The 13,343-nt window shown below is 41.4% G+C and overlaps 1 protein-coding gene across 8 annotated transcripts in view; it reads left to right on the top strand.

Moving 5' to 3' along the window:
• The window catches only part of RALGAPA1 (Ral GTPase activating protein catalytic subunit alpha 1), a 238,149-nt gene that overhangs the window by 175,081 nt on the left and 49,725 nt on the right, over nt 1-13,343 (top strand). For all 8 annotated transcript variants that reach the window (XM_048855930.2, XM_048855931.2, XM_048855932.2 and 5 more), the window contains 2 exons: nt 9,265-9,423; nt 11,902-12,029. In XM_048855930.2, coding sequence (XP_048711887.1) covers nt 9,265-9,423; nt 11,902-12,029 — 287 coding nt within the window. The remainder of the gene's footprint in view (nt 1-9,264; nt 9,424-11,901; nt 12,030-13,343) is intronic.

The raw sequence follows: 13,343 nt of genomic DNA, 5'->3' as shown, positions 1-13,343 counted from the left end.
ATTATAGGAGACCACCCGTTTGAGGGCAGTGAGCTCTTTAATAGTGGCATGGATGAAGCACTCCATATACTAAAAGACTCCAGGACATTCATAAGGTCCTTAGGGCTATATGTCACAGCCCCAAAGAGGAAACATCAAAGGCAAACAACCATTTTAAGACGGAGACTACTGTCTCAATATTAGCCACGGAAATGGTCCTCGGAGCCCCTAAGAAAGTTAATGATTTCACTTGAGGTGACCCTCTGCCTTGTCTTTGGCTTGCCCCACAATCTAAGGCCCCAGGCAAGATCCAGTTTTGACTCTCATATCGAGAATTTGGCTGGAACACCGTGGGATCCACTTCCAAGTCATCTTTTTGTAACTGTCTTTCATAATTCCAGTAGGCTTGAACTGGAATAACTTTGGACTGTTAGAGTCCTCAAGAGAATCAGCATGGGGTATCCCATCCAGTTTTAGTCTGCTCCATTCCTCTTCAGAGACTCCTTGTGACCCTGACAGCATCCCAGTGCACGAGGACAAGGGGCTCATTGGTATATGGTAGTGAGTTTCAGCTGATCTGACTAGTTAATGTACCCCAACTCAGTACTGGCATAACTTGTATCTAAAAGGTGTCACGTCAGATATCAATAGAAAGCTAATAACATACTGATCATTAATATCTTGTGTGGTATATGTACATAGGACAAATTCAAAATTACAAAAATATTGGAAATTGTTATCCAAGTGTGTCTGCCAGGCCGGGCTGAAGTTACTCCACCATAGACAACGGAATGTGGTTCTGCCACCTGGAAGGCATCTCTAAGGTACACTCAGAGACAATGGGAATGCAGATTACATAATAGGTAAATAGGACCATTGTAGCGAGGAGGTGTGGCCTCCCTCGAGGCGGACGCGGAGGGAACGCCGCAAGCTGCTTGGTGGGTGGAAGCAGAGGGGCAGGACAGAAAGAGGAAGTATAAAAGGCTGGCTCAGCAGCTCAGTTGGGAGGGAGCTGCTGAGGGAGACAGATGCTTCTTCCCCACTGCTGGAGCGGGGTGCTAAGGAGAACTCCTGTTGCCCCAAGTACCAGCCCAACCTTCCAAAGAGCCCTGCCACTCCCAACACTGAGGAGCTGTTACTGCTATCCTTGGCAATATATCCTGGAGAGAGTGATGGTGACCCCTGGATGCAGGTACACCCTGGGGGGAGAGTAGGAAGCAGCTATGGGGAACCAGACTACCATCTGTCTGTGGTGCCACCGGAAACACAGTCAGCATGTTGCAGGTGGATTCCCCGTTGATCCAGTGGCAGACCACTCAGCAACTGTTAGGGCCCTGGGCTGGGATTCGGTGAAGTTGGGTGGGCCCAAGTCCCCCTACCCCTGCCATCCCACCCATGGGGTGACAGTACTCCCCCCTCCTTAGGCCAGGAGGTCTGTGCTCCTTATGCCTGTGCCCCATAGGCTGTGTGTTTGGGTGCTCACCCCTGCCGGAGCCTCATAGACACTGTGTTTGGGAGTACAGCTCTGCCTGACTGCAAGCCAGAACCCTGATTGTTTATTGCCCCACCCTGCTTGAGGACTGGGCTTATAACTTAGTATTGCTCTGTCTTGACCACTGGCCAGAGCCCAGACTGTTTGCGGCCCCTCCATGCTTCAAGGCCCATTGAGTACTGCTAATTCCCCCTTTCTTTGTTTTGAGCATACTCAAAGTTGCAGTGGGGGAGGTTTAGATTGGATATTAGGAAAAACTTTTTCACTAAGAGGGTGGTGAAACACTGGAATGCGTTACCTAGGGAGGTGGTAGAATCTCCTTCCTTAGAGGTTTTTAAGGTCAGGCTTGACAAAGCCCTGGCTGGGATGATGTAACTGGGAATTGGTCCTGCTTTGAGCAGGGGGTTGGACTAGATGACCTTCAGGGGTCCCTTCCAACCCTGATATTCTATGATTCTAGCAGACCAGACTGTTAGGAGGTGTGGCATCCCTCAGAGACAGACATGGAGGGACAGCCATGCCTGCTTACAACCATCAAGACAGTAGTGGAAGGAGATTGCAGGAGACTGATCAATTTGTATTTTAGCAAACACCAGCAGGGCAAGAAACCCGTATGGAACTTCCTTCACCAGGAGACTCCATGTTGCCTTCCTCACAACTTGAATGAACTTTATTTTGGGAGGTAATCTTCAGAAGAATCCATTTCAAACCTTCATTGAACTGTAAAGAGAGGGACAAAGAACTCCAAGTTATCTTTCATCTAGAAGACAAAGCAACAGAGCACTTTGGATTTTGTGGGTGATCCTGAGTAGACGGGTGGTCAGCCATCTTGCTGAAAGGTAGATTGGTGAGAAAACTACTTTGAACAAAGGCTGTAGCTTCTTCGATTAAGTTTTAGCTTATAGAAAGCATTTTTCATTTTTATTTGCTTGTACCCGTTTCTAACTCTATCCCTTATACTTGAACTCACTTAAAATCCTATCTCCGTTTGTTAATAAACTTGTTTTACTTTTTCTAAACCATCCCAGTGCTGTGTTTTGATATAAAGGAATGTTAACTCCAATTAATATGTAAGCTGCTGGGTATTGTACCTTTTTAAAGGAACAAATGAACCTTATTATCTCTCTGAATGGTCCAGGAGAGAGCTGGACATTGCAGAAAACACAGTTTGGGGAAAATTCAGGACTGGGAGTGTGTTGGGGTCACGCCTGCATAAGGTAACTGGATGGTAGAGACCAGAGTCGGGCTGTTGTATTGTAGGCAGAGCAGTGAACCAGGGCTGCATAGCACACAGACACTCAAGATATTGCTTGCTTGTATGCTGGCTGGAAGCGTCCAGAAGAGAACTAAAGCAGCAGAGCATTTTGAGTCGCTCAAGGCTACAAGGCTGTCATAAATATAAAGGGAAGGGTAAACCCCTTTGAAATCCCTCCTGGCCAGGGGAAAGCTCCTCTCACCTGTAAAGGGTTAAGAAGCTAAAGGTAACCTCGCTGGCACCTGACCAAAATGACCAATGAGGAGACAAGATACTTTCAAAAGCTGGGAGGAGGGAGAGAAACAAAGGGTCTGTGTGTCTGTCTATATTCTGTCTTGGCCGGGGATAGACCAGGAATGGAGTCTTAGAACTTTTAATAAGTAATCTAGCTAGGTACGTGTTAGATTATGATTTCTTTAAATGGCTGAGAAAAGAACTGTGCTGAATAGAATAACTATTTCTGTCTGTGTATCTTTTTTGTAACTTAAGGTTTTGCCTAGAGGGGTTCTCTATGTTTTGAATCTAATTACCCTGTAAGGTATCTACCATCCTGATTTTACAGGGGGATTTCTTTATTTCTATTTACTTCTATTTTTATTAAAAGTCTTCTTGTAAGAAAACTGAATGCTTTTTCATTGTTCTCAGATCCAAGGGTTTGGGTCTGTGGTCACCTATGAAAATTGGTGAGGCTTTTTATCCAACATTTCCTAGGAAAGGGGGGGTGCAAGTGTTGGGAGGATTGTTCATTGTTCTTAAGATCCAAGGGTCTGGGTCTGTAGTCACCTAGGCAAATTGGTGAGGCTTTTTACCAAATCTTGTCCAGGAAGTGGGGTGCAAGGTTTTGGGAAGTATTTTGGGGAGAAAGACTCGTCCAAACAGCTCTTCCCCAGTAACCAGTATTAGTTTGGTGGTGGTAGCGGCCAATCCAAGGACAAAGGGTGGAATATTTTGTACCTTGGGGAAGTTTTGACCTAAGCTGGTAAAGATAAGCTTAGGAGGTTTTTCATGCAGGTCCCCACATCTGTACCCTAGAGTTCAGAGTCGGGGAGGAACCTTGACAAAGGCAATCAGTGACACAACCCCTCACTGGTCTGAATTTCACCCCAGAATGTGATACCCCTCTCATGGGATACTACTGAAGCAAGGGGTACACTCCTTTATACCATGACAGTAGTGGAAGAAATGCCTGCAGTGATAAGAGTCTGAAGCATTTATTCCACTGCTACTTAATCCAAAAGAAGAAAGGGGGATGGAGACCCTTCCTCAGTCTTCAACATCTGAACACCTTCGTCTGTAGTTTCAAATTCTTTATGGTTACCCTGTCTTCTGTTATCCCATATTTGGATCCTATGGACTGGTTCACAGCTCTTGACTTACAAAATGTCCACTTCCACATTTGAGTACATCCACCTTACAGGAATTATCAGATATTCTGGATACGAACATCATACTGTCAGTACAAAGTCCTACCCTTTGGCCTATCCAAGGCCACCAACATTCTGGCAATGGTGGCCACCTACCTGAGAAAGCAAGAAGTCCTGGCATATCCCTATCTGGATGACTGGCTGGTATGGGAGAAATCCCCACAGCAAGTGACTGAATCATTTCAGTGGACACTAAATGTCTTTGCTGCACTGGCACTGAGTAGAAAAATCCATACTGACCACAACCCAGAGCATAGAGTTTATTGGGGCAGTGTTAGATTCCAGGTCAGCAAGAGCATACCTCTCCCCATAAAGATTTCAGGCTAATCCCAGTACACCAGTGAGGATCTACCTCAAACTCTTGAGGCACATCATGGCTTGTACCTATGTCATAATGTGTGCCAGACTTTATCTCTTGACATTTACAAAGGTGGTTGAGATCCGTGTATCTATCCAACAGTTACAGCATGGAACATTGAATGATGGTCCCACAAGAAGTTCTTTCATTAAATTGGTGGATGCATCCAACACAGGTGTGGAGTGGGGTGCCCTTCTCTGAACCACTACTCTCAAAAACTCTAGTAACAGATGTCTCCATCCATGGGTAAGGCATGCACCTGAACAACTGCATATCCAAGAGAAATGATGTCCTCAGGAGGCAGTACTGCATACAAATATATTGAGACTCAGAGCCATTTGGCTGGCATGCAGGATGTTCCTACCCCTTATTTCAGGACCTGACAATCCAGGTGTTATGGTCAACACTGGCAGTGCACATCAGTAAGGAAGGGGGAGCCAGATCTCCACTCTGCTAGAAAGCCATGCAGCTCTGGCACGGGTGCATCAGACTTCACATCACACCAGAAATGCTACATCTCCCTGGTCTCCAGAACATCCTGGCAGTCCAACTCAGCAGAGACTTATCTAAGAACCATGAGTGCTCCCTGAAGACCCCCTGTGGAGGGACCACTTGAGGGTCTTTTGCAGGTGGGGGTTTCCAAAATCTGGACTCATTTGCAATATTTTAGAAAAACAAATTTCTCATGTTCTATTCGAGAGAGTGCCCAACCCTGGGCTCCCTCATGGACACCTTTCTCATACCATGGGCTCCAGATATAATATACATCTTCCATCATGATAGTTCTGGTATGGACCACACAATTCTGGTATTCAGATGTACTGACTGTCGCTATGAAGACAGGTCACCTATCTGTACTGCCGCAACCTGGTTTCCTAGGATAGTGCTTGGATCCTACACCTTGACCCAGTGTCCCTAGACCTGACAGCCTGGATGTTAGATGGATGAATATACACAGAGAAACTGTTCTGCTGCTGTTCAAGACATTTTGCTGGAAAGCAGAAAACCTTCAACCAGATTGCAAATTCTATTTTGGCAATCAGATTCTATTTTGGCATTTCAGCAGCAACTCACCATTGAAGCTTTAATTACATCAGTATTGGACTATCTACTTTAACTAAAGCAATTGGGATTGTCCTTCAGCTCAATAAGCATGCACCTGGCAGCAATCTGTGATAATCTGTCTGCCCACGATCACAGTCTTCTCACATCCCACATGGATGAAATTTCTAAGAGACCTCAACTCATGCTTTCCCACCCTCTTCTTTCTGGGACCTTAACAGGACTGATGGGTCCACATTCGAGCCTATGCTACCTGCTTTTTCTACCACCTGTTAATGAAGACCGTTTTTCTGGTAGCCATCATATCAGGTAGGAAGATGGAAGAGATCTAGGCTTTCATGGCAGGTCACCCATATATGATCTTTCACAAAGACAGAGACACTCTGAGTCCTCACCCAACTTTTCTGCCTACGGTAGTTTAGAATTTTCACATCAATCAGTCCGTTCATCTCCCCATTTTCTTCCATAAACTGCTCTCTTTCCGAGAAGAAATTAAACTCCACAAGCTCAATGTTGTAAGAGCGTTGTCCTTTTATTTGCATAGGACTAGGCCATTCAGGTGTATGCCTTTACTCTTTATGGCATTTGTTGAGAGGATTAAGGGACAACGCGTGTCACCTCAGAGACTAAGTGGGTCTCAGACTGTAATTACAGGGGTGGGCAAACTTTTTGGCCCGAGGGCCACGTCGGGGTTGCGAAACTGTATCGAGGACCAGGTATGGAAGGCTGTTCCTCCCAAACAGCCTGGTCCCCCGCCCCCTCCCACTTCCTACCCCCTGACCGCCCCCCTCAGAACCTCCAACCCATCCAACCTCTGCTACTCCTTGTCCCCTGACTGCCCCTTCCCAGGACCCCCTGGCCTCAGTTCCCCACCCCCTATCCAGCCCCCCCGTCCCCTGACTGCCCTGACCTATCCACACCCCTGCTCCCTGACAGGCCCCCCAGGACTCCCACACCTATCCAGCTCCTCCTGTCCCCCGTCAGACCCGGGGGAGGGGATATGACAGCAGCGTTCAAGTACATAAAAGGTTGTTAGAAAGAAACGGTGATAAATTGTTCCCCTTACCTGCTGAGGACAGGACAAGGAGTGATGAGGCTTAAATTGCAGCAATGTCAGGCATTAGAAAAAACTTCCTAACTGTAAAGGTAGTTAAACCCTAGAACAAATTGCCGAGGGAGGTTGTGGAATCTCCCTCATTAGAGATTTTTAAGAACAGGTTAGACAAACTGCTATCAGGGATGGTCTAGATAATACTTAGTCCTACCTTAGTGCAGGGGTCTGGACTAGATGACCTAGTGAGGTCCCTTCCAGTCCTACATTTCTATGATTTACCATTCACTATTGCCTGGTACAAGCAGTCCAGATCAGATGCTAGCTTTGGTAGGGCATTCTTACAATCTTCATTCAAATAGAACTCTTCTAATCCACTTCCAGGCAATAGGCAATTGCTTGTAGGTCACCAAGAGTGGAATCTGTGTGGAGACTCACTAGAAGAAGAGAGAACCGTAGCTTACCCTACAGTAACTGTGCTGCTTCAAGATATGTTCACACAGATTCCATAGCCTGCCTTCCTTCCCTGCTAATCAGAGTCCTGATCCTATGGGATTCTGACTAAAGGAACTGAATGTGGTTTTCAGCTACCTGACCCTTTATACACTCTGTTATAAAGAGTGCTAGGGTGCAGGTGTGGCCCCCATGAACAAAAAAAAATCCTCTTGTGTGCATGGGGCACACGCACATCAGAGTGCAACTCTGTGTGGACACCACATCCCGAAGAACCAGTCACTGTAGTGTAAGTAACTGTTTTATGTGGCCCTGAGAGAGAATTGACTTGTTCAGGATCATACAAGAAGTCTGTGCCTGAGTCAGGAATTGAGACTCAGGAGATGTAGGTTCAGTACAGTATGGGGCCACAAGAACATCCTCCTTGTCTGCTAGAAATGTGAGAGTCTCTTTTCACTGAGTCTTTATTTTAAAAACTCTTGTATCCCATTACAAACCAACAGAGAACAGCACAAACTTGTAATAATGCAAAGAAGGCCACTAACAACCTGTTTAGGCCCTAAAATTTACTCCCTTTTAAGTAAATCCTAAATAGTATTCTAGAAGGTTTGTAGGTTATATTGTTAAATCATCCTATACTCAGAGGTATCTGTTTATTATCCAGAGATGCTGCATAGGTTTTACTTTAAATAAAAGTACAGATATGCTCTTAAAATGACTGTAAAAGAGGCCCTTTCTTATTTAACGGGGGGGGGGGGTGTTTTCAGGGTAGTGTCTGCTGACTACTTCTTACTCTTATTATCAATGCAGAGCCGGCACAGTTCAAAGAGTGAGTTGGATTCTGTTCCTTGAGTATCAACAGAATAGTTTACTAAATTCCAATCATGTAATGCTGTGTAAGCTAACTGAAGGCAATGGGCCAACAGAGATGTCATCTGTGGAATACTTTGGGATAGAACAGGTGTAACTGGAGACTTAATTTGCCACATACAACCTTTGTTATTGGTGATGAAGTATGAGAGGGAAAGCAGTTTGCTTTTTCAGATGCCAGGTTGAGTTTTCAGGGCTGTCACTTAGTGGAAGGAAACATCATTTTATCTGTACACTGAACTCATTGGATCAGGAAATCAATTGAGAAATAATAACATGGAGCCACCTCATGCCATTTTTGCAATGACTTTTCAGGAAAGAATACATTTTAACAGAAGATGAATTTTGGAGCATAAGGTTGAGATTTTCAAAAGTTTCAGAGTAACAGCCGTGTTAGTCTGTATTCGCAAAAAGAAACGGAGTACTTGTGGCACCTTAGAGACTAACCAATTTATTTGAAGATGAGCTTTCGTGAGCTACAGATCACTTCATCGGATCATCATTGGCCTAATTCTACTTTCACGAAAGATGATGGGAGTTTACCACTGACTTAATGGAAGAATTCAGCCAATCTTGAGCAGTTTTAAAAGTCATACCCTAAATGAGTTAAAAGTATTTCTTTTGACCTAGTATATTATTGTTCAGAATGATTTCAGTGGTGCACATTTTGAATAAGTTGTTTATCACAAAACTTCTGGCCATTGAAAATTTGCAAAGGTATTCAGGTTTCAAGAAAAAATACATACTTAGTTTCAGTGGTTTTGGGGCCATGGAAAATCCAGATTACATTCTTCTCTATGATTATTTTATTTGATGGTAGCCCATTTCCAATCTGACAAGAGGAGCAAAGTTCCAAATTCCTCAAATACAAATCTTGTAGCCACAGATGCATTCAAACTGCTTTGAGAATTGATATAGAAAGGTTTCACACTTACAAACTTAGTCCCTATTAATCTAGGTGTGAGGATTGAAGGTATTTTGGTAAATCAAATACAAGCCACTAAGCATCTTCTACCAATTTTATTAGGGAAAATAGTAGATTTAACTTGGAAATATTCTATATTGTCACAGCTGTTCATTTTTAAAAAGTCATACCTAACATCAACATACTAAACACAGACCTAATTGTGAATGTTTGCTTTGACTTGCATTTAAATCAGGGACATTGCAATGTGGTTTGGATGTGTCCTCTCTCTGCACCCCACAAATTCTTCTTCAGTTCATTGTCATTTGGAATACAAGCCTTGGCTATATCTGTACAGCTGCAGTACTGTGTACTCAGCTGTTAAAAATAATTTTGTTTTTCCCTTCTTTTTCCAGCTAAGACATTTAGGAAATGATGAAGTGCACATTGTCTGGTCAGAGCATACTCGAGACTACAGAAGAGGAATAATTCCTACAGAATTCGGTGATGTTCTTATTGTTATCTATCCAATGAAAAACCACATGTTCAGTATCCAGATCATGAAAAAACCAGAGGTAAAATTTTTTGTTTTCCCTCATGTGTTGACTAACTTTTGGGTTGTCTAGATATGTTGCTGTTTTTTATGGTGTGATATATTAATCCAACAAGGTAATCCTCCTTTAATAATGACAGTAGTAATAGCTACAAGATAGAAGTCATGTATACTGGGTGCAGTGTAGAGAGGAAAATAAGCAACTGTGAACAAAAGGGCCATAATCCCATCAAGCAGTTCTGATAACTAATATAAACTGCAAGAACAAAGGTTAGAGTATTTTATGTAGTCACTTTAACTCTGAGATTAGATTAAATTAAATTAGTCTGGTTTGTTAGATTTTTATTGTATTGTATTAGCACATGAATCCAAATCCTAGATCTATGTCCTGAGCTGGCTACCTCTTCCTCCTTGCTCCATTCACTATTACCGGTTTCCTTGCCTTACTCTCTCAGCCATTTCTACCTTTCCTTTAGACTGCCACACAGGAATTCAGGCCCAGAAAGTATTTAAGCATGTTAGCTTTAATGGGACTATTTGCCTTGCTTAAAGTAAGGCATATGCTTAAATATTTTGTTGAACTGGGGACTTAGTGTGGTTGCCTCCCTGTCTTTCTCATAGCAGTACTCTTTAACGGCACCAGATCAACCATTCAATGTGGATTGAGCAGCTGTTGGAATAGAAGCAGCAATGAATGGTTGGATCGCTTAATTCATAGGTGTGATGGCAGTGGCATGGATTTACAGATTTATATTTCACTACACTGGATTTTGTTTACTATAAATATTAATACTAATATGCTACATGAGAGAAATGGGAAGTCAACCATATGGCACTGAATGTGGCATGGTAGTGGCATTCATATGGCATTCAGTATAACACTAATGCCATAAATGGTATGGTACTACCAAGGAAGCACACATTTTAATTAAAACTACATTTTTTTCTTACTAGAAAGTATGAGGGGTTGCATTATTGCCATGTTTTATTATTATTATTTTAATTGCTTTAACTAAGAAGGGAACATCCCGCTCTAATAGCATCTTCCATTACATGGAAAATGAATGACTTCACCAATCAAACTAGATAACTTCAAGATTCTCAAAATTGAGTAATGGCAAGAGTAATGGCAAAAATAGTGAACTAAAACTCTTTTGTAGAATGGATCACATCTTAGCAGATTGCCTATTGGGTACCTCTCCCCTTCATGACCACCATATAGACAACTTCTCTTCCTTTTTGTAGTCATATAAAATCCTTGTGGTGGTAACTACAGCAATTGTTTACATATGCAAAAAGGAAGGTATTTCATATATTTTTACTTTTTTGATGCTATTTAGTAGCTAAAAACAAAGTAGAGACCCAGTACTGTGTAACAAGCCCTCTATCTGTGAAACACCAGCAAGTGCTCCACAGATCCCCAGAGGTCCACACACAGCTGCTCCAGAGTGATGGGAGAGTCCCAGATGCTAACTGGTCAGTGAAAAATACGATGTCAAAATATTAGAGCCAGATAATTCTGTGGACTTTTGGGGATATACCTATATTAAGGATCAAACTTTCTGCTAGTCTCAGCCTAACTTCTAAAACTGTGCTTATAAGTTTGTGTATGCAACTCCTGAATTTGCAGACATATCTGATATCAATTCATCATGTACACACAAATGCAAGATTTGACATCAGTGAGTTTCACATGAAGTTATCATAATTAATACTGCAGTGAAGGAAACACATGAGAGCAAATAGGGAATCAGGCCTTCCACCTGTAATCGTACTTTTTTATTTTCAATTTGTTTAACATATAAGCAAAAAGCATTCAGACTGATTTTATTATTCAGGTACTTGGCTCCCAAAGTGTGCTAAAATACATTACGCACCCAAAGTAGACATGGAGGTAAAATCCTTGCCCTTTTCAAATCAACAGCAAAACTCCCATTGACTTCAGTGGGGGATCAAGATTTCATGTGTGGTTTCTGCTTCAAAAAGCATACAGGTCTAATTGTAGATGTGATATAAAAAATGAGAGCAACAAATGGGGGGAAAGAGTGGTGAATGAAGATCTAATAATAGTCAGATGACCGTTATGTGCACATTTAGATGGTTCCACGCTATAGATGCATGCTGTATCTGAAGATGTAATTGTTTTTAAAGTGGGTAGTCATTTCCCCTCACCTAGCCTTTGAACTTCACAAGTGTCACATACATGACGTACTATTAGGCTTTTGGCAGAAAGTGTTGAAAATAAGCCTTTATGAGACACAATACTCAAATGGTTACTTAAAACAGAATGTGCAGAAAAATTACCTGTTACCAAGGATATGATGTAGTTATATGGCTGTGTATTTTCATGAAATAATAGGTCTATCACAAATAATTGTTCTGATTAACCAGAGATGAGGAGGAGGGGAAAAAATGATGCGCTCTCCATTGTTAATGTTGATTTCCAATTGTTATAGCAGAGATTTCATATGAGGGTTGAATTTATTAATTTCTGATTCAGGTTCCATTCTTTGGTCCACTCTTCGATGGCGCTATTGTTAATGGAAAAATTCTTCCGATTATGGTTCGTGCAACAGCTATAAATGCAAGCCGAGCGCTGAAATCACTGATTCCATTATACCAAAACTTGTATCCTTTTCACCTGTACAGTTTTCACATACATTGACTTTTTAGGGCTAAAGACATTTTTCTCATGTTTTTGTTTAAATCTTAGATTTCTATCAACTTAATTAAGGGAATATATTTTAAACTGATATTTTTTAAGAAACTTCATATTAATGCTTTAAAATTGCCCAAATGAAGACCCTTTTATGCTTTTAAATAAGGAATGATGGTTTCACATACAAGTCCATTTCATATACAGATTTTTCCAAAAATAGCTGATTTGTGGTATTATTAGCAGCTTGTTCCTTTAGTGAAAGTAGATATTTATTCATTAACATTGTGTAATTTTGTTTTTCAATCCCAGTAGGATTGTTTTTGTTTCAAAAAGAGAAAAATTACTTTCTATTATTGCTGCTTATTAGCTTGATTATTGTGGTACCCGATACATAGTTGTATAATACAGTTAAGAGCACCAGGCCATCATCAGAGTTACATAGGCATGTCTTTATAGAGATGCCTGAAAAGTTTATAGCCTTTTCCTGTTGGAATTTTATATTTCTGTAAACTTCAGAACTAGGCGCTCCCAAGAAAATAAAATTACAGAACAGCATGAAGTGAAAATAAAAACATGAGGTAAACTAGTCCACTTTAAGAAAAGAAAAAAATTAATACCACTTGATGTAATATAGCTACATACTTTTATCCATATATATCATTACATAGTAAATGGTTTGTTGTTTTTTACATTTCTCCCCTTTCTAAGATTGACTTCTCCTATTATTGTTTTTGACCAAGTAAATGTATGCTCTTGTATCTATTTTAAGTAATGAACAGGAGAGTTAAATTTGAATTAAGATTTTTTTTCAACTCTGTATGTTAACTTCTACCTGCAGTGTAGATTTATTGCCTTGCATTTGTCAGCCGATAGACTATTACTTAAATGTTCTGTATTCTTTCAGAAATTGACTTTGTAGTAGTTGTGTAATTTTGCTTTTATTGTCCCATTTGATATGATGATATAGATTTATAGATGGATGATGGTATCACATTGATCACATTTAATGACATTTCTGCAGTCTCTTTTTGTTGACAGATATGCAGATGCACCATTATTTCACTTTTGGAGAGGTCTGAGTTTTGTTTGAATTTTTGTTTGATGGGTTTTTGTTTTTTGGCTCTCTCTCAAAGTGGCTTGCACTCGGAATTTCAAATGTGTTGTCGTCATTTGACCTCAGAAAGATCTGGGGTTTACGTGTGTACTGAACCATGCAGGGTGGACAGTTGAAAGTTACTTGCCTTGAAATAACCTTCTATGTGCTATGCAAAGTAGCAGTGTAT

Source organism: Caretta caretta, chromosome 6 (assembly GCF_965140235.1).
Source record: "Caretta caretta isolate rCarCar2 chromosome 6, rCarCar1.hap1, whole genome shotgun sequence".
In the NCBI taxonomy this organism is placed as follows: domain Eukaryota; kingdom Metazoa; phylum Chordata; order Testudines; family Cheloniidae; genus Caretta; species Caretta caretta.
This window is presented reverse-complemented; position numbering and strand designations above follow the sequence as displayed.